This window comes from Petaurus breviceps, unplaced genomic scaffold (genome assembly GCF_028583685.1).
Source record: "Petaurus breviceps papuanus isolate PSGF00001 unplaced genomic scaffold, PetGlider_PUasm1.0 90762, whole genome shotgun sequence".
Classification (NCBI taxonomy): domain Eukaryota; kingdom Metazoa; phylum Chordata; class Mammalia; order Diprotodontia; family Petauridae; genus Petaurus; species Petaurus breviceps.
Window position 1 is genome coordinate 359,825 of NW_027187339.1, and position 24,667 is coordinate 384,491.

Consider the following 24,667-nt stretch of genomic DNA (forward strand, 5'->3'; position numbering starts at 1 on the left):
GATGCCTAGAATCTTGAAGCCTATGTGAGTGGAATAAAAGGTGTGGGGAGGTCCTACTGAGAAGAAAAGACTTCAAACATGAGTCTGATCTAGTGTAGCTACGTATGGAAAGGCTCCTCCACCAAAGGGCAGTGAACTTGGGGCCAACAGCAGCCCATGAAGCTTGTTTATTCAGAGGGGGAAAGGCTGTCAACGGGGGCGGCAGAGAGAGTACCTGTTTTGATAAAATTACAACTCTTTTGGAGTAACGAGATTTGCTTTAGAGGTTGTTGTTGGGTTTTGGTTTTTTTTTGGGGGGGAGGTTGCCATGACACAATTCAACTGAGTTTATCATCTAATAAAACCCCAGTGTCTCTCCCACAGACTAATCTGTTGCCTAGCCACACCTCCTCTGTCCTGTACATTCTAAAGCCAAGCATAGGACTATACACTTCCCTCTATTGAGTTAGATTTGGTTTGTTGTTTCAGGCTGTAGAGGACTCTGCGAATTCAAATTCTGTCATCCAATCCATCAGTTTTTATATTAGCAACTCTTCTCCATTTACCATCATTTATTTATTTGATAAATATGCCATCTACAAGCTAAGAGTAGTCAAAGATATATCAATTTATTTTGCATCTACTGAATCATCGATATACTCATGCAAATTACCTTTTGAAATGAAAGAGAAACCAATGATCTTTTGCGGAGATAGAAAGGAAAGCATAAAGACACATAAGAAAGAAGAATAATTCTGGAGTATAATACTTCAAGAAGCCTTAAGTGCATAGAAAAAGCCTTACTCACTTCACTGTTACAATCCAAAGAAATAGGAGAGAAAACAGGACAGGAAGGAAAGAACTCGGTATTGATCTGAAAGAACAGATGGAGTTTATAAGGCAGAGTGGAAGCCCACAATTATCCTTCTGGGAATAGTACCAGAAGACTCAAAATGCCCACAAACAGCCCACATGTCCAAGTTTCAAGGATCTATTATTATGACTAAAAATTTAAATTCTGTAACACTTTAAGATTAGCAAGTACGTGCCTCTCAACAACTCCTGTGAGGTAGGTAGTGGGCAAAACTACCAAAGGGTCACCGAGGCTGTGACCTCTATGCCGACATCCTGGGGGGCACAGTTCCCACCCTCTACCCCTGCTAGGTCTTACAGGCTGGTTTTCTCACCCAGCCTGGGGGCTACCCCTGCACCCCAGGTTCTGTTGCCATTACAACCCTCTTCCAATGGATAACGTCCTCCCAATGGCAGATGGCAGACTGTACTCATCCACTCCCCAGTTCTGCCTCAGATGAGTCAACAGGTCTTGGAACCCACTGAATGATTAGCTGGGGAATGGGGCAGAGTACATCCCCCCCCGCCCCCAGTAAATGCCATGCTAATTCTCCCCCAAGTGGTTCTCCCCTTCTGCCCTCCTGTATCTCTTGGGTCTTCTAAGGATCTTCTTAGAGGACAGAGGAAAGATTCACTTCCCTGAATGTGGGGTAAGAGAACCTGTATCTGAAACTTGGCCATTACTGACTGTCTGTGTTACACTGGGAAAGTCTCTGCATCTCTGAGTCAGTTTTCTGATTTGTAAAATAAGAACTGGGCTGGACTAAACAAGTCACAAAGTCCCTTCCAGCTCTTGAGTCCCGGATCCTAGGACTGGTTCAAAATCTCTTCCTTTCCAGTTCCTTCTGTATTCTGATGCTCAGTGAAGCCGAGCTTTCTCCAGATATTATAGAGGGAGCCGTGAGGCTTGGTCTGGAGTCAGGAAGACCTCAGCTCAAATCCAGCCTTGGACACTTACTAGCTGTGTGACCCTGAGTCACTTAACCTCTGTTTGCTTCAGTTTCCTCAAATGTAAAATGGAAATAATAATAACACCTACTCTCGGGCCTGCTGTGGGATCAAATGAGATGCCATCTATAAAGTACTCAGCCCAGGGTCTGGCACATAGGAGCCTGTAGAGAAATACTTATTCCCTCCCCTTATACCTTATACCTTCTTCATGATTGGCTGCTGTTCCTCTCACATGCTCTGGCACATGGGCCAGGAGGACTGACCCTTTCTCCCCACTGGCACAATCTTCCTCTGTCACCGTCACTCAGTAACTCACCTCCCCTTCTTCCATATCGACTTCCTGACCAGATTCTTGTTGCTGTCATCTATATACTTCCAGGGACCCTTCTTCCTGCCCAATATGGTCAGGACCCGGATCATAGTTTTTCCCCATCTGGCCTCCCAGTTCCTCAAATGCCTCAACTCTTTTGACTTCTCTCTCCAACCTATCTTAATCATACAAAAGTATGGTTAGAACTTGGATAATCTCTGCCCTCACTCTCCAAGAGAAACTATCCTAGGTATAGCTCTGGTAGATAGTGTATTTCTACCGTCAAATGACAGGTAAAGGAACTGAGGCCCTGAGAGGTTAAGTAGCATGCCCATGGTCACACAGTGAATGTAGTAGGATTAGAATTCAAAGCCAAGCCCAGCGTTCTTTCTATTATCCCATACTGTCTCACTTAGGAGCATTAAGTCCCCAACAAAATCTTTCAGTAGGGATCTATCCAATTATCTAGAATTATCACCCAAGACAAAGAATGGAACTGAAATCACTGCTATAGAGAACTCCCAAATAAGGACTCTCCCTCTCCTAATGCAGGTCTGTGCCTTCTTGGCAACTTACAGAGAGGTGCCTAAGGCTCAGAGAGGTTAAGGAATCTCACTAAGGTCATGCAGCCAGTATACATCAAAGATAGGACCTGAGTCCAGTCCTTCCCGGCTCTAAGATTGGCTCTCTGTCCCCTACATAATGCTCACTCTCCTCTTGACCTGAGATGAGGTATAACAATAAATATTTCCTGTCCTCCTGACCTCCTTATCAAAGTCAATAGGAGCCCCCATCTAGGTGGTCTAGGCAAGGTATGATCTAGCCTGCATGAATATGTTACCAATCAAGGATATATAGACACCCCATTTCTTCCATATTGTAAACCTGCTAATGGCAGTAGAACAATGTCATTTTTCTTTGGTATTACCCAGATACCCTTTTGCTGGAAAAGGAAGGTACCAAAATACCTGATTAGGGTAAGGAGCAGGAACTTGGCCACCAGGATACTGGGAAGGAATCTGTCCTCCAGGGAACCCACCTACAAATTTAAAAAATAAACCACATAACAGCTCTTTAAAAATGGGTCACTCTTTAAAAAGTACATTGGTCTGTTTTTACATGTAACTGGGAAAAAAATAAAATACTGAATAAAAAAAGAACCCATGGATTAGATGATCTTGAAAAAAAAAAGTACATTGGTCATCATGTATGTTGTATATCGGTAAAAATTAGTGTTACAATTTCACAAAGTAAGGTTGGCTTTTGTTCATTTGTCTGTTTTAGAATTTGCCAATTGAAACCCCTGACCAATGTGTCACTGAACCATAGGCATTTGTTTCTCAATGTTCCATTTCATAGCTATGTCCTGAAGAGCTAATACTTTTCTCAAAACTTTGGATGAAATCCTGATTTTATCTGAGGAGGGCTCTAGCTTATGATTTTCATTTAGTCAAAAGATAGAAGGGAACAGGTATAGAAGGAAAAGGCAATTGGGCAGTTTGTATTAAAGTTGAGAGACTTTTTGTTTCCAAATTTGGAAATGTTTTGTTTGGTTTTTTATAGAAAACAGATTTGCCTCTCAAATCCAAAATTAAAAATTTAGGATAGTTTATCTTCCCACATACTATGCTAAAAAAAGTTTCAGAGAACCATGTGGTTTACTGAAGATGTTATAACACTGACAAATACTAGTGTCCATTTTTTTTCTTTTTAACACAATTACTTAGGCTACAATTCAAAATAATGTGGTATAGCTTTTTGTTTGGCTACAGTAGATACCCACCTGGGATCTGGATCTGGCCTGATCCGCCACCATAGGGCTGGGCTGGTGGTTGTGGGTAGCCAGAAAAACCAGCTCCACCTGGTGGCATTCCAAATCCTTGGCCTGGAGAAGCTGCAGAGAGATGAGTTTCATGATTATTAAAAGAAATGTCATAATTTCAGAGGAAACACTGAAAAATTAATGACCACAGTGCATTCTAAGCAAGGATTATACATAATCAATATTCACCCTATCAGTCACATGTGATTAAAAATGCTAATTGATCGATTTAATTATCACAGCCATGCTTCAATACCATATACACAGACATATGCATCTATATGTATGTCTATATCCACGTTTGTTTTAATCTCTTTCCTTGCTAATTGCCTCTAAACCTCTAAAAAAGGAATTCTTCACTTTTCCCTCCATTAGACTGTGAGCTCCTTGAAGGCAGGATTTGTTTTTGCTTTTCTTGGAATCTTGGTGCTTAGTACAGTATCTGGCACGTAACAGATATTTAATAAATGCTTATTGATTAACTGAGCTCTGGGAATGTAAAAAAATTTTTTGATACTATATTTCAATATAATTGGTTTTCTTTGTAATCCTCTGTCCTTTATTTTATGCATTTAAGAAAAGGATTCTGAGGAAGGGTCCACAGGTCCCAGAGACTACTAACGGGAGTATACAGGACACTCAAAAAGGATTCAGGAACCCTTGCTTTAGACAAGTGTCCTGAAGCTCCTACCTACAAGCTTCATTTTAAAGATCAGGTCTGTTTTATTAGAAATTGATGTTTTTTAAGACCTATTAAAAATTATGAAGAAAGAAAAGAAATTTCTTTTACCATAAGAATCATGCCAGTTTTGTTCACAACAATGTTTAAGCCAGCTCCCAATTTCTGACTGCTCTGCAGGAATACCTATCCCAGCCAGAGAACATGATTTATTCTCTCCAGCGTCTAGCTTAGGTGCTAACTGTTCATGGAGCCTTTCTTGACTCCTTGAGCTAAACATAAGCTCCTCCTGTTTTCTGTAGAGCACACTGGCTCTCTCTTCTGCCCCTATTGCATTCTACCTCATAGATTAATAATTCACCCAAATGCCATTATTTTCTCATCAGGCTGTAGAAAATTGGAAGGAAGGGACTGTGTTGTTTTTCTTCTTTATATCTTCAGTGACTGAACTAAAGTGACATGTGACCACAAACAGGGAAGAAGGGAGTGGGGAAAATCAGGAAGCTAGTACTCTCACCCCAACTCCCCACTGCTAAGAACTGTAACTCACCTCCAGGATAAGATGGTGCCCCTCCTGGTGGTGGGGCACTGGGGTAGCCTCCAGGGGAGGGGTAGCCTCCAGGGGAGGGGTAGCCTCCAGTTCCTGGGAAACCACCAGTTGGTGCTGGAGGATATGCGCCTCCTCCCATTGGCGGAAAGCCAGCAGGATAAGGATACTGACCGGCAGGAGGGGGAAAAGATGACTCCTGACCTGCAGGCTGAGAATCAGAAAATCGTCAAGTGAATCTGTGCTTAAATAAAGCTGATACATTTAAAAAGAATAAGAAATATTGCAAAAATCTGAAACTTAATGGAACGACAGGAACCTTCTATAGCCATGCTCCTTGGATTCTAATCTATCAAGACTAGGTCAAACAAAATCGGCTCGGGACCAGCAAGGCATTCGTTTCACCTGTGTCTTGGTTTTACCATCTGAGGTACAACAGTCAAGGTTCTCTGCTACGGTTCAGGGCATTCTTCTGTTTCTGACTTGATGGACCTCAGCACCATGTTCCCTCTACTGATGGCTCATCCTATTCTATGAGCGGAGCATCAGGGTCCTTGTCACCCTATCACCTCTGTACCCTGGAATATCCTGCCCCTTTTCTTCCACTGCAGGGTTCCTCCTAAACCAGGGGTGGGGAACCTGCAGCCTCAGGGCCCCATGTGGCCCTCTAGGCTCAAGCACAACCCTGTGACTGAATCCAAACTTCACAGAACAAATCCCCTTAATAAAAGGATTTGTTATGTAAAACTTGGACTCAGTCACAAGGCTATACCCAAGGACCTAGAAGGCCACATGGGGCCTCAGGGTCTCAGGTTCCCCATCCCATCCTAGAACCTCTATTTTGTGGAAAGGCCCATGTCAGCCTTTCTTCATCTTCTCCCTAGCTCTGATGTAGATACAAAAGAGCCCTAAGGGTTAAGGGCTGCCTTTCAGTACCTTGTGGGGTCTGTGCCTGAAAGTCTCTTTCCCTTGTCTTGAAATACCATAAAACTTCCCCTTTGGGCTGGACCACAAAATTCCTTGTCTCCCTCATCCTGAGTCATAAATCTTTCTATCTTTCTTATCCTGTGCTTATAAAAACAAGCCCCTGTCCCTTTTGGGTAAATGGCTAGTCCTTCTTCCAGGGCTAGCCTGCTGCTTTTGGGTCAATAAAGCTCCCCTTGGTTACAAGAAAATTGTCTAAGTGAATGTTTTCTTCACATTTAAACCTGATCTCCCAACTCTGACCTCAACAGCTCTGTTCCTGATTTTCTAGACTTTAAAACCATGCTCTCTTACCAGGTATCTTCCCCTGCTCCTCCTCTTCATCTTACTCATCCTTCTCTCCCTACCCTATTTTTCAGCTTTCTTTTGTGTGTTTTCTTCCCCTGTAAGAATGTAAATTTCTTGAGGGCAGGTGCCATCTTTCTTCTTCGCTTATATTTATATCCCCAATGCTTGGCATGGAGCCTTGCAAATAGTAAGCATTTAATAAACGCTTATTTCCTTCTTTCCTTCCCTTGAGTATAGTCCTGGGAAAAGAATAGTTTTCATGTCCCCAAAATTTGAGGATACAATATTAGGATTCCCCCTACCATGTAATAAAGAATTATAGGGCTTTCTTGACTAGATACTGAGGAAAGAACCTCCCTCTGTCCCTCCCTTCCTTCCTTCTTTCCTATTTTGTGAATAGGAGAAGTGGGAAGGAAAAAAAACTGTACTAATTTTTTAAATTAAATTTTATATATATATATATTAAAGCAATTGGGGTTAAGTAACTTGCTCAAGGTTACACGGCCAGTTATTTCTGGGTGTGGTGCTAAGTATCTGAGCCCAGATTCGATCCCCTAGGTCATCTGGGGCCGGTGCTCTTACTTGCTGTGCTACCTGGCCGCCCCTAATATATGTTTTTTAAAAAGAAAGAACATTGTAGTAGAAGTCAAGGGGCCTGAGGTTCTAGTTCTGGCTCTGGGTGACCTTAGCTAAATCATTTCACTTTCCTAAGTTTTGTAAACTGAGGAAGGTGAACTAGTCAATCTCCAAGGTCCTTTCAGCTTTAAGATTCTATGATTTGGTGAAAATAATTGCCACAGCGTTGCCGACTGTGGACACAGCTATGATTCTCATCTCTACTCTGGACCACAAATGTGTTTTCCATCAGGTTACTGAATCATAACTTGATTGTGGCTTCTTTTCTTCCTCTGGGTGGTTGGCAAGTCTACCACTGGTGTGAAGCTGAAATGTAAGACTAGAAGGCCAATCCTATCCATCCCCTCAGGAATACAAGCATAGCTCTTAACAACATCCCAGGAATCCACAAAGTGGGAAGTGACAAGCATGTTTATAAAAGCTATCACAAACCTTCAACTATGACTAAACCTGCAGGGAGGGGCCCCTTTAATTCTCTATGACACAAAGGGATTTGTGGTCCTTGGGCCAAGTTCCTCTCATGCTCATTAATGAGAAAGAAATTATCTGGAAGAAGTGATTTGGCAGTGTTTACACAAAAGGTCTCAAAAATTTCATCTGACTCTCTTCCCCACCACTCCCTCCCCATCTTCTGGTAGTGATACTTACAGGATATCCAGGGAATGCTGGGTAGCCTGTAGGGGGGTATCCTGGGTAAGACATTCTGTAAAAGAAGACTTTTTGTCAGTGGTTTCTTATGAAATATAAAGTCTCTAGAAACACATATGGCTTAGGCTGGGTTTTTTTTTAATTAACACAATTTTCTTTCAAAGTTCTGGGTATTCAAATTAAGCTGTGTAACTATAGGGGAAGGTCAACCTCAGTTTCTTCATCTGTGAAATAAAGGAAGTCGGGGCGGCTACATGGCGCAGTGAGTAAAGTGCCAGCCCCAGACCTGAGTTCGGGATCCAGCCTCAGATACTTAACACAAAAAAACTAGCCATGTGACCTTGGGCAAGTTACTTAACCCTAATTGCCCTCCAAAAGTAAAAAAAAAAAAAAAAAAGGAAGTGGATTAGGTTTAAAGCCCCTCTGAGTTCTGATTCTGTACGATATTAAAATTAGGGATACAAATAACTTATTTTATAGTCCATTCTCCATTGTTTATATATATATATATTTTTTTGCTTTTGCTTTTTGGAGGGCAATTGGGGTTAAGTAACTTGCCCAAGGTCACAGGACTAGATTTTTTGTGTGGGTGTTAAGTGTCTGAGGCTGGAACCGAACTCTGGTCCTCCTGACTCTGGGCCAGCATCCATTGTTTATATTAATGGAGGGTCTAGGAGCAGTAATCTAAACAGCAACATAATTTTTTTTTGTGTCTAGTCTGTGATCTCATGGGTGGGAGATGGGAGTTGGGAGTTCCTCTGTAGGAAGGAAACTCCCTCTCCCAACGCAGACCTACTTTGCAGAGGTTGTGGTTGTTGTCTGTCCCTCATTCTCAAAGAGTGCCATGACATGAAAAGTGAACTGGATTTAGGTGAGGCAGGGCTGTGCAAAATAACCAGCCTCACTTTCACCTCTGGGGCCATCTGCATCCAGTGGTGAGATACAGATGAGAACCACTGGAGATGGCTCTGATGCAATGGGAGACCTTGGCCTTTTTAAGCTAAGGTCTTTCCCAGGTCTCAGTTTGACTTCGGTAATGCCCATTCAGTGACTAAGGGTCAGAAATGAGACAGAGAATACCCTCTTTACTTGTTAAAAAAAAATCAATCTGGGAGGGGAAGACCCTAGGGGTTTCTGGGCTAAAGAAAAACAACTGGTAATTACTTTCACTTGGGGGCAAGCAGGGCCCAAACAATGACCAAGTGGGGTTGTCCTGTAACCTATTGTTGAGCAAGCAATGAGAGTCAGGAAAAAAAAGGTTTCAGAGATCAAAATTTGTCTTCCTTTGGGCAGAGCACCTGTAGAAGGACCTAGGGAAAGGAGAGAGAGAGACAGAGACAGTGACAGAGACAGAGAAAGAGAGAGACAGACAGACAGATAGACAGAGAGAGAGACAGAGAAAGACGGAGACAGAGAGAGACAGAGAGAGAGGAGGCAGAGGGAGAAAAAGGGCGCTTCTTTTCCTAGTAAAAAAAAAAAGTCTTAAGAAAGATTAAGTGATTTGCCCAGGGTCACACAGCAAGATGTGTTAGAGGAAAGACTCAAACCCTGGACTCCTGGAAGCCAGTACTTGCCCTTTATCAATTACGCCTGCTATTTCTTATTCCTGAAATTATTTGTGCAATATTTGACTTTGCAAATATCAGAGAATATTTATTTTGACAACAGATTTGTTTCCCTGATTAGCCTTGATTGAGAGTAATACTGGAATTACTTTGAGAATTTCCTTCTCATATCCCAAATGATGACAGAAGGAAGTTTTCTGGTTGGTGAAGGCAGGAAGACCCATCCTTAGATTGACATGTGAATTACCCACTGTGTGATCCTTCTGGTCAAAGAAAAAGTTACCATTGCTTCTGGAAAAGGAGTGTCAGGAGATAGCCCTGTGGCTGCCATCACTTTCCCCTCCTCTCCTCCCAACAAATCGATTGGTTCTTACCCTCATTTCCTTATAGGTGTTGTCTCTATCACAAGGATATAAATGCCTAGAGGGAAAGGGTTTTTTCACTTTCCTATTTGTATCTTTGGTGCCTGGAATGTAGTTATCACTTAATAAATGACATTCATTCATTCACCATGGAGAAAACTTGATTGTCCTTGAAGGCTGGCAATATTTCTTTTTAGCATTTGTATGTCTCCCCCTCCCTCAATCTAGCACAGCACATGGCAATATTAGGTGGTTTAAAAGATGACTGTTTAATGAACGAATGAAAAGTTGGAGAGACAAAAGGCCCAAGTTATTTATATATTTATAATATTTATATATTCCAACATAATAGTTGGAAGAATTAAACTCATAACTATTCTTCCCTTTAAGCTCCCACAAATCCCCAGTTTCATCAATGACATGACTAGTAATCTAAGGTTTTAGTCATCTTTGATCCATCTCACTCCTTTATTCCCTATTATAGGCACCTAGTCATCCATTCTTCTTTCAAAAACATTGCTATTCTTTCCATCCTTTCCCTTCCCATTGCTACTTCACTAAATGCAGGCTCTCGTCACCTCATATCTAGATGACAACAGAAAACTGATCTGCCTAGGTCTACTTTTTCATCTCTCCAATTCATCTTGGCCTCTGCCATTAGATTAATCTTCTTAAGACAGTGTTTATCATGTCACTCTCCTGTTTAAAAGCCTTGAACCCTATTAATAGCCTAAAGGCTCAAATGCACACTCCTGTCCCAGCATTCAGGTCCCTCCATAATTGGCTCAGCCTGGTCTAAACAATTTTATTGCCTGTTAACTGACCAACATGAACCCTCTACTTGAGTGATTCTGGGAACACAGAATGCTTTTTACTGCTCCAGAAACCTTGTTCTTGCTATTTTCATCAACAAAAATGATTCCCTTTCTTCTCACCTGTTCAAATCATATACGTCTTCTTAAGGAAGGCCCATTTCAAATCCCACATCTTCTGTCTGGTCTGCCCTTTCTTGTCCACTTAGTTTCTATATTATTCACTTTGGTTCATCATTTGTCATGGTTTTTTTTTTTTTGCTAATTATTTATGTATTTCTGCATTATTCTTCTTAATCCTAGCAGTCTGTAAACCCCTTGAAGGCAGGCATGTCTTGTATTCCTCACAATGCTAAACAAAGAAAAGGAACTCAATTACTACTTGCCGAATGGGCTGCTATCTGCCTGGCTCGGGAGTACACATATGCATAAGCTCCTAGATCCACTGGAACCGCAAAGAATACAGTTTTCAGGCCCCAGGACTTCTCTTCCTCTCTGAGGACCTTTACTCCCTGCTCTTTATTTACAAAGTTATCTCACTTTAAAGCAGGGGCTCTTAGCCTGGGGTTCATGAACCTATCTCCTTTGTAATCATACATGCTTTATTTTATGGATTTCAAAATATTATTCTTGGAAAGGGGTCCATGGGCTTCAGTAGACACTTCCAAAGGTTAAGTGCCCCCTCCCCTTCTGTTTTTTTTGTTTGTTTGTAGCAATTGGGGTTAAGTAACTTGCTCTAGGTTACACGGCCAGTTATTTCTGGGTGTGGTGCTGAGTGTCTGAGCCCGTGATTCGATCTCCAGGTCGTCCCAGCACTGGAGCCAGTACTCTTACTCGCTGAGCCACCTGGCCGCCCCTAAGCAATTGGGGTTAAAAGTAACTTGCTCAAGGTTACACGGCCAGGTGTTTCTGGGTGGGTGCTAAGTGTCTGAGCCCGGGATTCGATCTCCAGGTCGTTCTGACACTGGAGCCGGTGCTCTTACTCGCTGTGCTACCTGGCCGCCCCTCCCCTTCTATTTTAAAAGATCTAAATGTATTGCCCTTTTAAGAATTTTAAAACAGTAAAAAACACACAGGCACCTGCAATCCTTAAATTGGGGGGGGATCACTTTTGAGAAAAGTGAGACGATTTGAGACAGTAGACCAGGAGGTGCCATGTATACTTCTCAAGTGATTTCAACAAACATAAACTCCTCCTGAGTGACTAAGCAAATCACTTAAGGAGGCTCCAGAAAGGCCCCCAGGAGTTGTAAGACTTCACTTGGATCAAGCAGGCCAACAACAAAGTTCTGGCAACACCCACTTTCACAGAAGAGAAGGGAAATGTCCCGGTTCCCCCAGATCATCTCCACCCCATGAGTCAGTCCCACAAGGGAGTGGATTTCTCACACAGCTTCACATATGTGGCATGATGCCCAATAATGAGGCAGCTGTTGCAAATTTATCAAACAAATGAATCCATGTTCAACAGAAGGGGTGAAGGAAGACAGACTAAAGCCCCTCTCCCCACAGAAGCTGTTTTCCAAAACTGAGTAAAGAAACAGTTAAGTCAACGAGTCTAGATGCTTACATAAAGCAATAATGTGGGAAGATGACTGCCTCTGAGCACAAAGTATACTGTTCACATGCCTGACTGCCCCCCAAGTATCTCCTTTACTAACCTACCTGAAATTCTCAGCATTAGTATTTCCTTGAGAAGGAAAAATATAACCTGTGAGTGTAACTCATTAACAGCCATTATCAGATTCGTACAGATTAGATACTAATTTGATACCTGTCAGACAGCAAGGCCCTTCCTTACAATTATAAGCAGTTGAGACTCCATGCTCACTTCCAATTCTTTCTGGTGGACACTAACATCTTTATGCTTCCCTACAACGGGATTTGTCCCCTAAAGACGCAAAGATGTCACTATTTCCTGCTGCTGCTCAAAGAATCAACAAGAGCAGGAATCCTCCTTGAAGTCACACTTTTCAAAGAGTAGTTTTCCAGATTTACAAAACTAGAATTTCGCCTCAGCACCCTAGTAGCGGCGCCGATTTGCTACTTCCCTGGAAAAATCTCTTCTTCCGAACAGAGCCTATCCCTGCAACCACCTGAACAGGATAGAGTCCACATAACCGGGGGCTCGGTTCAGCCAGAACCAAGTTTCCATTCTACTAAGTTTTCCTTTCTCTTCCCCCAGTTGGGGGGGGGGGGGAGGGTGACTTTAGGTTCTCCAGCCCAACTGAATAGTGAGCACAATGTGGAAGTTTGGGAGTTCCCTCCGGAAAAGGGGAGGAGGTGGGATGGGGCGGGGTGGTTTATAATAATCCTTGAGAATGGTATCGTCTCTACTGCCCATACGGATAGACTTGATACATTTTTAAGAAAGGAAAGTTTAGAAGACCTCCACTCAAGTCCCCTGACGTGTGGAGGTGACCCCAGCTAGGTCGTTAGTAGACAAGCTCTGCCAGGGTCCCCCCAAGCTGTCAGAGAGCGCGGGGCAGTTTCCCACTGCGGGACCAGCCTTGGCTGATTTCAGAGACGCTGGTCAGCGGTGGGGGGCAAGGAGGGGGTGCTGCCTGAGGACTGCCCCAGACAAGCTGGCAAAGGAACAGTCCAGCCGTCAGTCTGCAGATGGAGAGCCCATTTGGCCACCACGACTGCCGATCTAGAGGGAAGGTGGGGGAGGCTCGGGAGGCATTCGCTTGGGCAGCCTTGGGGGGTGCTCCTTATCAGGAGGGTGGGGATCCCAACACCAACTGGAAATAGGGAGGAGGGAGTGACGCAGTAGAGCCCGGACCCCGCCCGCCTGGGGCTGCTGGGTCCCACCGCCCCCGTCCAGGGCCGGAGGCTGGACCGTGAGCTGGCCCCATGAAAGGAGAGAGGGGAGGATGCGGAAGAGGGGGCAGAAGGGGAAAGAACAGAGGGGAGGGGGCAGGAGGGGAAGGGTCCCGCTCCCACCTCCCCGCATCCCCGCCCCGGCCTCTGCGCATACCTCCGCCCCCATCCCCACCCCCACGCCCACGCCCAAGGGAAGCGACCCAGGCCTGGCCCGGGCCGGCGAGGGGAGGGGGCGGCCGCGGCTTCTCACCTGCCCGCCGAGTAGCCCAGCCGCACCACTGCCCCAGCCGTCCGGGCCCGCAAGATGGAGCCGGGGGCGGGGCCGGGAGAGGGTGCGGGGCGGGGCCTGGCCCGGGAGCCGGAGCTTGGGGTGCGGCCCCCTTTTCCCGCCTTGGCCTGGGGGCGGGGAGAGGTGGCCGCAGAGCCCTAGCCCCTCCCGCGTCCCTGTCCCTGGGAGTGGCCCACCTGGTGCTGTCCTCGGGCCCCCGCGAGGCTCCGCAGCCCCTGCGCCCCCAGTACTCCCCACAATCCCCCTGCACCCCCTTCCGTCCCTGCGGGGGTCCGAGGCTCCACCGGCAGCTCGCTGCTGGCCAGCCAGGGCCGCAGTCCCCAGGACGCTGAATCTTCATTCGCTGAGCCTTTGGTGGGTCTCATTAGGGCCCCTACTTAAATGCACATGTGACCTTGAATATGTCACCACCTTGTGGAGCCTCTTTTGTAAAATGAGGGAGTTTGACTAGAAGGCCTCTCTATGGTTCCCTCCAACTTTAGAGAGGAAAACATGCCAGATAAGGGCCAAATAGGCCCTGCCTTTGAGTGTTTGTATTTGGTAAACGTAACTGAACCTAGGTTTTCAGTCACTGAAAGAAGGGTCTACAAAATAAACTTTGCTCAGACCGTTTCCTATACTTGGAATATTCTCCCTCCACATCCCAGGCATATGAAATTCTGCTTATCTGTGTCATCTCCAGGATACCTCCCTCCTTTGCGGTTTCACCACCCTCTGCTTTTAACTTACAAACGTTGTTTATATTTTTTATATTTTCATGTTCAAGTTTTATGGCTTCTATGTGGGTAAAAACTGCTTACGGGCTGGGAAATGTACACAGCCTTAGGCATCACTGAGAAATATTTAATTTGCAATGTGGAAAGTAGGTGGAGTTGGGGGACCCCTAGGTCTGTTATCTCCCTCATCTCAAATGAGGGGGCTGGGCTGCAGTTCCCCCAGCTCTAAATCTGTATCAGTATGAAATGGATGAACCAGGCAAACGGCAAATAGTGGCAGGGGCCATTATTCTCTAAATTGTGTCTCTGGCCCCATTTTTATAATTCTCAACTTTGCCATTTGCACTGGGATCATCATCTCCAACTCCTCTTCCCAGCAGAACTGTGGACTTGACTCTTTTTGGGAAAGAAAAGAATTTTGTTTCCACAGGATTAAAAACCACTGCCAACTTTGAGTGATGGCAGAATGTAAGTCAGAGGTGACTGGCTCTAATCAGAGAGCAGAACCAGGCTTCTGATCAGGTAAAAGGTCAGAAGCTTGTATGCATGCTTAAGGAGCTGTTTGAGGGGAAATCTATCAGGGAGAACATGAAGTGGGAGGTTCAGGAGGTTACATCTAGCCAATGGAGAGCAAGGGGGTGACTTCGAATTGGAAAAAGCATAAAAGGCTGGCATTTGTCTGAGTAAGTGTGTCTGGGGATGTACCCATTCACTGGGAATGTAGAATAATTGACTAAAATAAAATGAGAATTTTCCTGGCTTCACGACCATTGTTTTGTTTGGAGTGAATGCGTTTCTCACACCCTGTAACCACTCTGGGCTGATCAGGGTCAGCTTTGGCCTTTCTCTTAGCCAGATCCAGGCCACCACAGCATTTCCAAGCCACTAACACGCCATACCTTCCCTGCTTCTCCTGTGTTGTCTGCCCTGATGATAATGCAAGGTCCTTGTTGGCAGGGTCTGTCTTGCCTGTAATTTTATCTCTAATGCTTAACACAGTGTCATAGCACATGTTAACCACCTAATACATGTTCTATCATCTCTCTCTCTACCTACCAACTCTATTCAGGATACTCTTAAATTTCTATTTCCATCCCCAAACCCTCTGTGGAGCTTCAGTCCCAAGGTTCCAAATGCCTTCTGGGCATCAGCTGAATTCAACACACAGCCAGTATGTCTCCTCTTCTTCCTCCTTCACTGGAATTCAGACTCTAATGACCTCTAAATCCTCCCAACTCTGGAGCATTTCTCCACTTTCAACCCTCTGGCTTCTTTTTGTAATTGAGTAGTTCTTCCTAGGAACCTCCATTTAAGAGGGTTCATTTGACATACCCACACCAGCTATACTCCCCTCTACACACACTCAGTTCTTTAATAATTTTCCCACCTTGTCCACTGAAAATAGCTCTTCTTCCCTTTTCAGTTGCCCTTTATGTCTTTCCCCCCCCATTAGAATGAATGTAAGTTCCTTGAAGGTAAGGATTGTCCTTCTACTTTATTTGTATTCCCAATGCTTATCGGAAGCGCCAGGTATTGGTGAGTCTTAATAAATGCTTTATCTAATGGGGGTCTCAGTTCCCTCATATGTAAAATGAAGTGGTAAGTCAAGATCAGGAGTTCTTAACCTGACATTCACAGATACCCTTAACCCTGCTCCAAAGAGTCCATGAATAGATTTCAGAGGAATCTATGAACTTGGATGAGAAAAAAAAAAAAGACAACCTGATTTTCACTAACTTTTTTTTTTTTTTTTAGCAATTGGGGTTAAGTAACTTGCTCAAGGTTACACGGCCAGGTGTTTCTGGGTGGGTGCTAAGTGTCTGAGCCTGGATTCGATCCCCAGGTCATCCCGACACTAGGGCCGGTGCTCTTACTCGCTGAGCCACGTGGCCGCTCCTTTTTCACTAACTTCTAACCAAAATTTAGTATCTTCTCCAATTTTTAAAAAATTATTCTGAGGAGTCCATTGGCTTCACCAGACTGCCAAAGGGATCTATGAAACAAAAAAGGTTAAGAACCCATGGTCCAAATGGTCTCTAAGATGTCTTCCGGTTCCGATTTCCCCATGGTCTATGATTATTCATTATTCCATACCCATGGCCTAGCCTGTCCCACTTCCATAGCTTTGCTCATATCATTCTCTCCACCTGGGACACCCTCACTATTCTGCCTTTCCAAATTTTGCCCATCCTTCAAGGTCCAATTAAAATGTCACCTGCTCCATGAAACAGCCTCCTCCATAAGTGGTTTCATTTTATTTGCATGTATCACAGTATTATATTTGCATCTTGAAAACTGTGAGCTCCAAGGCCTGGGAGCATGTTTTGTTAATCTCTGTCCATTTCACTGCATTCTGAGCACACCACAGTAGCTCAATCAATATTTTATTGAGTAAGTCTACATTCACCTGGTCACCTGGTCAGTCTGGTTACAAAGGATGTGAAATGTATGTATTGGGAGGGAGTGTGGAGAGGGTGATCAAGCCCTACTAAAGCTGCTGGAAGGAAGGCCTAGGCACATCCTGAGCTCAAGAAAAACAAGAAGACCAGAGACAAGAGAGGCCAAGCTGAGGGGACAGGTTTGAAAAGACACTGTTAATCATTTACCTAGCAGGGCAGAGAAACTCAATCCTGAGGTTCTATTTGAAGTGATTTTTTCCCCCAGCTTAACAAGAGGCGAGGAGCAGTATGACACGGACAGAGACAGCTTTGGGATCAGAAAGACTTGGGTTCAAATCCCCCATCCAACACATACTGGCTGTGTGAATCTGAGCAAGGACCTTAATTGGTAATGCTTCAGGCAATTAACTGTCTAAGACTAGCTTGCAGAACTAAGTGGTCCAAGTTTCTTCTTCAGGAGATCCCTATATCAATAAAATCACAAATCTGACCCCAAAACAGGCAACACAGCTAAAGAAATTTAGAAACCCAACGATACCCTAAAGACCTAGAGTACTAACACTAGAGCAGAGAGGCAGTTCCAAGGACAAAAGTGCGAGGTCAGTCCTGGGGGAGGATCCCAACAGCAGCACAAAATGTGTTACCTAGGACACCCCCCAAAGGGATTGGAGTTAAGACCCAAGTTCAGGTCTGCCCTCAGACACTGACTAGCTTTGTAACCTTGGGCAAGTCACTTAACCGATACCTGCCAGAGTTTCCTCAAGTGTAAAATAGGGATGATAAAAGCCCCTCCAAGGGTGGTTGTGAGGCTCAAATAAGATATTTGTAAAGTGTCCCCAGCAGTCCATACAGACCACAGACCAGCTGTTTAAATCCTAGTATCCATTTCCCCCACTGCTTCCTCTCCCTCCAGTTGGTGGGAAGTCCCCCGAAACATGATGTAGTAGGCGCTGCAGTACACAGGCTGCTTGTTGGGGTTGGTATAGGCTTGCTCAGGTTTAAGCGAAGTGAAAGGGTTATCTCCATAAGCAATGATTCGCGTCTCCAGTTCCATGAGGATCTGCAGAGAGGCTGTCAGCTCCTGTTGACTGAACATGGCAGAGAAATGTTCTGGACCAGTGCCCCCAAACCACTAACTAGGCAGATCCCGAATAGGGACTCCGCTTTTCCCTCTATATAGAGCCTGTGTCTTACTTCATCCCTCCAAATAAAGAACAGGGTCAGGCTCCTTGGGGATAGCAGACAAGTACAGAGCAGAAGGGAGCCCCTAGAGGATGAAGATGGGAAGGAGGGGCAGGAGGAGCTCTTCTGTACAAAATGAGGTACTATAGGAGGGAAGCAAGTGGGGAGGTTTGGGCAAAAGATCTCACCTATACACAGTGAAGATAGTGGGGATCTCATAGTCTCGAAGCAGCAGTAGGGTGGGCAACCAGCCAGCCATCAAGTCGTGGCTGGCATGGAAACCTAACAGGAAGGGAAGGCAAGACGGAAGGGAGTGAAACATGGGGGCTATTGCAACATCCTCCCTTTCCTCTCCTAAGGTTCTTTCCAGGGTCAATCTGGGTCCAACTGTAACAGAAATGGGTAGTGATCAACCAAGGTCAATAGTATGTTACCTATGGACCAGATCAAGTAACCGGATCCCAAGGACAGGAGGGAAGAGGTTGCAGGATGGTAAGTGGCTCCCTAAAGGGAGAACGGAGCACTAATATTTCCTCTGGGGATCCCAAAGCCTTACCTGGATGAAATCCTGCTACCAGGTCTGGCCAGACTGCATGGCCCATCTCTATCTGTTCTTCCCAGAAGTCATGATAGAGGCCCCTGTAGCTGCTAAACTGAATTGTAGCAGGAGTTGAAGGTGAGATTGAGCTGAGCTGTGGAAGGGACTCCACCGCCAAGTCCACACCAACCATGACTACGTGGAGGCCACCGTATCCAGGAAACATGTGTTTAAGCTGCTCATAGGCCCCGTGGCTAGTAAGGAAAGTCTCTACATGTGAGGCACCCACCACATGCACTGTGATTCCCCCTGGTTTCCCTGTATTCCCCACCAATGTCCGTAGTCCTAATCCCAATGTCAGAGGCTGAGAAAGGGTGTCTGTCAGAAGTCGTCGCAAGGAGCCCCGTAGACTATCTGCGTCTGGTCGTGGCCGCCGCACGCTGTCCCACAAGGTAGCCATTGCGTGACTACCCAGTACCGATTCCAGCATGGTATTCAGCTGCGCTCCCCACATTGAAAACCAGGTATCCCAACCCCGAACAGCCCCTGGTGGCCATGGCCAAGGCCCTGAAGGCAGGGAAAAGTCACCTGAGGGGAAAAGAAAAACCAGAATGAGATAAAAGGACAGAAAAGTTCTTGTGTCTGGCAAAAGAGAACACAATTTTCCACATGGGTTCTGTCCAGGAATATGAGCTTCCTTTCCCCTGGGCCCCATCATCCCTGTCCCTCCTCTATTCCACCAGGATCTTGGCTCCTATTCCCATACCCCAACCTATAACCTGTAATAGCTTCCCCCATGTGCCCTTGTATGTCCCCTGGCCCAGATTCCCGCTCCCCACCTGTGACCACTAGCCACTCCAATAGCCGGTCTATAGCCACAAGCTGAAGTTCCCAACAGACCTTCTTGTGTACTGGCCAGTCTGTTCTCTGGCACTCAGGACTACAGTAATAGACATTTCTGCACCTGGTGGAGAAAAGGCCACAGGAGTCTGTACATACAACCACAGATGGGATTCTTTCCCTGGCACTTCCCCTGCAGTGATCTTACCTCTTACAGCGTCGCAGGATCTTCGAGTCAGGGAGCTGGTCAGGAAGCACTCTGCACCGGGCGCAGAATTGGAAGGTGTCTTCCAGGCGCTGGAACATGTCACTGAGACTATGGATCCCAAAGCCTGACCCAGGGGTTGCCCCATTCACCACTGCCCTGCAGAAACAATGTCGAAGAATCCCTGCTCCCCAAACTCTCATCCTGTCTCCAGATTCCTTCAAACTTTCTCATCTTTGCATTTCCCTAAATCTTCCCCCTCCCTTTCCAATCCTTTTGAGAATGACACAGGCAAGTCATTGAGGGAAGGGGTATCAGGGATTATTCCAAATGCTTTATTAACACCTCCTCATTCTACTCCCTCCACCCAACACACAAGACCTTCCCCTCTCTATGAGGTTAAGCTCTCACTTGTATTCCTCATAGCTCTCCATCTTCAGTTTCTTAAGGATAACCTGGGAGAGGCCAGGGACATTACTCTCCAAAGAGAGAAAGCCAAGTGCATCAATGCTGGGCCCTGAGACCGGAGGGGCCGGGGCCTCTGGAGGGGAAGCCACCGGTGCAGAGTGCTTCCTGTGCCTTCGACGGGGAGCCATGTCAGCTGGAGCCTAGATGTGGAACAGCCTTTTGAGGGTTGGATATTTGTGGAATAAGCCTGCCAGAGCTGACCTATCATAGCTTATTCAAGTTTCTCAGAAGAGGGCACTGTTCTGATGCCAACAAATATTTATTGAGTGCCCATTGCACTTAGAGCCCCATAATAGGAAATTTTGCATAACATCAGAAGGTAGTGTCTGGTTTAACCATTTAGCTGAAAGGCTAACAATCTAATTGCAGAAAGAGAAAACAAACTTGTGAAGGCACTGTAAAATTTATAAAAGATACAATTACAAACGGATATTATCTAAACCAAGCACATAAGTATTTGAAGACTCCATTTGGTGAAGACCTCTTCAGTGGGGTGGGGCTAGTCAAAGTTTTCCTAGAAGATATGAATTTTTCATTGGGTGAACAGGGATTGGTGGAGACGAAGCTTTTTATGAGATGGAAAATGTCTGTAAAGGCAAAGGCAGAACAATCATATTAAACTAGAGGATGGTAAACATTAGCTTGGTTGGCCCAAAGGGGAGTCAGGAACAACTAGGCCAGTGATATAGCCATGGCAAGAGAGTATATGGTAGTTAGAAGTAATAGTAGGGTGGCCTGGATACATTTTAAGGCAGAAAAGGAATGTTATAGGAATCAAGAGGTTTAGTAATTCGGAGACAAGAGACTAATTTGCAATAACCACCACAAGTAAAAGAGCAATGATCAGTAATTATGATGTCAGGGACATGATAATTTAATAAACCACTTGTTACTGCAGATAGGATTCTGACCTTGATATCAATTTTCTAACTTCTGGGTTCACAGGGGAAACTCTTGGATTATCCTCTGGGCTAGGACCCGGAATTAGCAAAAAAACTGAACCCTAAAACCACCTACCTTGCTTCCTAGCCTTCAATTTTCCCAGATAAACTGACTAGTTGCCAGGTCCAGGGGCTACAGAACAGATAACCATGGGCTGTCTGCTTCCCATCTGCCCCGAAACCCCTAGTAACACTGTAGAAAGCAGAACTTCTGCTGTGCAAGGGGAAGGAGACTGGTTAGCTCAGTTGCTCACAGCAAGACCTTATAATTCAAGTTAGAAATGTCATCCTAAAGGCTAACCTTGAGCTCTCCTGTAGAAATGGAAGCCAATTAAGGCTAGGAATAATAAGGAAATTAACATCTGCCCCATATATCAGTCTCTATGGAGGCTTTTTCTCCCCATTGGACAGGTTAACACATGGACCTCCTAGGGGTTTGTCTCATGGGGTCAGTCCCAGCCTAGTAAGTAGTGGGAGACACACTGTTGGCAGTCGAGTGTCTGGAGCATATGCACAATGCAAAGACAGAAATGATTTCCTGCCAGGTGCTTAAGGCTAAGGAATGGAGATGGGAAACTGGGTCTATACATTTACATCTCTCTCTATATCGCTGCCCTCATGTCTGTGCCTAAGATCTAAATTCACGCTCCCTGACAACATCCCTCCTAACAGTCCTGGGCTCCCTGAAGCTTCATAAAGTTAGCAGGGGAAGGGATGGAGGGCAGAAGGAAGAAAGACTAGGATAAGAACATGCAAGGAGACAGAAAAGGTGAAGAAGGTGGAGAGTCTCTGAGAGCCATCAGAGTTTTCACAGCTTATTCACTCAGCCCATCCCAGCCCCAAGTAGAATCATTACATCAGCCTAGAAAAAGTTGATTTCCAGTGAGCTAGATTCGACTACTCTGTAGCCTCTAAGAATGGTCAACCTGCCATGGAGATGACACCACTTCTCCCTCAAGCCAGAACCTTGCTCCCAAGCAGCCCCCCTGCTCAAAGTAGTCCCTATATCAACCCTCAGCTTTCCCTTGCAGATTATATCCATCATTTTTCTCAGGCTCCTGTACCACCCGAGGGCCAAAGAATATAACTGTCTGTTCTTATGTGAATTCTTATTTCCTGAATCACCCATCAGCAATTTAAAAAACTCTTTTCCCCACTCGGGAGAGGAAGGAAAAAGGAGAGTAGGGTGTTGAAGGAACTTCATGAAAAGGAGAAAATAAAAGAGAGGAGACAGAAAGGCATTTATCTATTTGAGCTCGCTCAAATGGTCACACTCAGCTCCTTAATCAGTGATTAACACTCCTGGAGGATAAACCCTTCACTCAGCTGTAAACTAAGCAAGAAGACAAACTGATGGAGGAGTGACTTACCCTGCTAAGCCCTTCGTTCCTTCCTTCTTTTTCTTTCAAGTGAAGTGAAAGCTTGATCTCCTCAGACTCTGGGCAATGGCTGAGCTACAGCTGTCCTCTCCTATCACTTTACTCTCCAAACTGTTGAAATGTTGGACCCTTGTGATTGAGTGTCCCCTGCCAGCGAGACTGCCAGTACCAAATTCTCCCTAATGAGAATGGTGGGGGACTGGCCCCCTGCCAAAGACCTAGCTTATTCTGACCCCTATTCTTGGCCAATAGAGCTCAGGTTGCTGTTAACACTCCTCAAATTCACCAAAGGATGGCTAGGAAAAAGGAGACACCAGACAAAAGTAGAATCCTTGGCTCCACAGGCTGCTTCCATTCCTGAGCAGTGTTTTTGTTCAGTCCAGATCTGACTATACTTTGGGGAAAGTTACATGGGATCTCCTTATCAGTATTTTGTTAACATGGGCAGTCACTGACTCAGGGCATCAGAGAATCAGAGTGGGGTCTGATGAAGGCAAGATGGGCATGAAAGAACTGTAGGTACCACCTGTGTCAAGGATAGGCTCTTCATCCATACTGTAGTAGGATGTCCTTTTTGTGTCCAACCTAATTCATACATATGATTAGTGACTTACGAAGGTGGATGACCTGTGATATCTTAGCAGTCATACAAAGGATTGGGTCAGCGATCCTTTCACTTTTCCAGGCAAGAGTTACTGACATTAACTACAGACAATTAAACCTACACTGGATATGGAACCAGGGAATTAATTTTTATTTTCATCAAAGGCATCCCCAATTCATATCCATTTATAGGTAGCAGTAAGATCCAGGCCCAAATGAAAGTTCACAGATCAGCAGTCATTTTCAGTCTCCTTTATCTTTAAAGGACCTAGGCTTTCTACAGATATCTCCTCTGGCTTGGGCAGCATTACCCTAGATTGCAAACATTACCAAAAAGCAAGATAGGATCACCAGCATCTTGATTGTCATCAGTCAAGTCCAATACTCCTGATGTGGGCAGAAAATGAATTAAAGCAGGAGACTCAAAGCTGTTAAAAAGCAACTTCAAAGCGCAAAGTAGGCATTTAATAAAGACTTGCTAATTAATTGGAAGGCAGAATTCAAGTTCCAAGGACACTGAGACACAATGTGGTTCCATATTTCCCACCTAGATCAAAGTAACAGCAATAGTCAAGAGAGATTTGTAAGCAACAACTGGAACTAAGGAGTGAAGGGAGATTCTTTTTTAGGCTTCTGTTCCACATTTAGTCTTTTGCCACAAAAGCAAATCTGTCAACACAGTCAATGCAGAGGAGCGGGAAGATTTAAAAATTAAATAAAAAAGTTTGTTGATCTGGGGGCTTCCTGGGGATTTTTTAAGGTACAGATGACATTATCCTGTATTAGGAAAAGGAGTGGTAACATATGATGAAGCATCATATTTAAATTACAATTTACATTTTCCCAGTGTGTACCTGCCTTAGGAGGCATTAAATTTCTTAATATCTAAATTACCCTAATACACATTCATTTTTAAAAATTGCTTGATAAATACTTCCATACTCTGCAATGAAACCAGCTCTGAAGAGCAGACAGGGGTTTCAATTCAAGAATAGCCAACTTATAGCACTCTTGATATGTACCTTTTCTTTTTTCACCTTTGTTAATCCTTGCCAATGTTACTCCACAGCCATTACTTAGGCAGGGTTGTGAGAGTTAAGAGCTAAAAAGGGTGATAACTCTTAGTATGACAAGCTGAAGAGTGCTCAATGAAAAATGATTTTAGAGGTTACATCTCTATGGTAAATGCATCTTAAGACATCCCTAGATTAGTGCTTAACACCTTTAGAGAAACGTTTCTGGGATAAATAGGATAACGATGTTTTAAAGAGAAAATAATCAGTCCCTGGAAAAATATAACAATAATATTTTTATATCTGGAACTAGGGAAAGTCTATAACTATTTTAATCAGTGCTTGTAATATACTTTATTAATATTACTATGCTTAGTAGTAATATCCTACTTTCTATCAATTATTTCCTATTATTTTCAAAAAATCCCCTTTGCCTTAGTTTCCAGGAAAAGGTATCAAAGATGGGAATTTAATAACATTTAATGGCAAAGTTTCTAAGACTTTTTCTGTTATCCAAACCCCCAAAATGGCTAACCCTAACTGTGAACTAACACTGTCTGAAACACTGACATTTTCTTTCCACAATTTTACACCAAATATACCGTATATTCTTCTATACAGATTTAGGTGGCAAAAGCATAAATGCAATGTAAGGAAAATCAAACTTTCAGATGTCAGGAATTTGACCTGGCAAATCACTACAGCAGTTTACTCTCAAAGGAATTAAAATACTTTTTTTTTTAATAAAAAGGATGAGACCCCACTCCATGGCACCCACTGAATTGAACAGACACAGGATCAGAAAATCTTATAATTTGTGAAATCCAAGCCAG

The 24,667-nt window shown here is 44.4% G+C and overlaps 2 protein-coding genes across 4 annotated transcripts in view; both read right to left on the reverse strand.

Moving 5' to 3' along the window:
- The window catches only part of ANXA7 (annexin A7), a 31,885-nt gene extending 18,278 nt beyond the window's left edge, over positions 1-13,607 (reverse strand). The window contains exons 1-6 of one of the 2 annotated variants that reach the window (XM_069068217.1): positions 13,512-13,607; positions 7,697-7,751; positions 5,144-5,351; positions 3,876-3,986; positions 3,061-3,131; positions 788-853 (exon numbers count right to left, since the gene is read on the reverse strand). In XM_069068217.1, coding sequence (XP_068924318.1) covers positions 788-853; positions 3,061-3,131; positions 3,876-3,986; positions 5,144-5,351; positions 7,697-7,750 — 510 coding nt within the window. In that variant the 5' untranslated portion in view covers position 7,751; positions 13,512-13,607. The remainder of the gene's footprint in view (positions 1-787; positions 854-3,060; positions 3,132-3,875; positions 3,987-5,143; positions 5,352-7,696; positions 7,752-13,511) is intronic. The other variant, XM_069068218.1, reaches the window with a different exon arrangement.
- Positions 13,608-15,699: 2,092 nt separating this feature from the next.
- Positions 15,700-24,584, reverse strand: MSS51 (MSS51 mitochondrial translational activator). Of its 2 annotated transcripts, XM_069068226.1 has the most exons (7): positions 22,210-24,584; positions 19,842-20,038; positions 19,434-19,589; positions 19,225-19,349; positions 18,404-18,973; positions 18,036-18,129; positions 15,700-17,753 (listed from the first exon to the last, which is right to left on the reverse strand). In XM_069068226.1, exons 2-7 carry the CDS (start codon positions 20,024-20,026, stop codon positions 17,534-17,536), a joined length of 1,350 nt encoding a protein of 449 aa, XP_068924327.1. In that variant the 5' UTR covers positions 20,027-20,038; positions 22,210-24,584; the 3' UTR covers positions 15,700-17,533. The 2 variants fall into 2 exon arrangements, with proteins under 2 accessions (XP_068924327.1, XP_068924328.1); XM_069068227.1 differs by lacking the exon at positions 19,842-20,038.
- Positions 24,585-24,667: the final 83 nt, after the last annotated feature.

Coding starts and splice junctions, on each gene's coding strand:
- MSS51 (XM_069068226.1), bottom strand. CDS start 20,026: ATGGCTCCCCGTCGAAGGCACAGGAAGCACTCTGCACCGGTGGCTTCC. Junction 19,590..19,841: donor GAGAGCTATGAGGAATACAA/GTGAGAGCTTAA, acceptor TTGTTTCTGCAG/GGCAGTGGTGAATGGGGCAA. Junction 19,350..19,433: donor ATCCTGCGACGCTGTAAGAG/GTAAGATCACTG, acceptor TTTCTCCACCAG/GTGCAGAAATGTCTATTACT.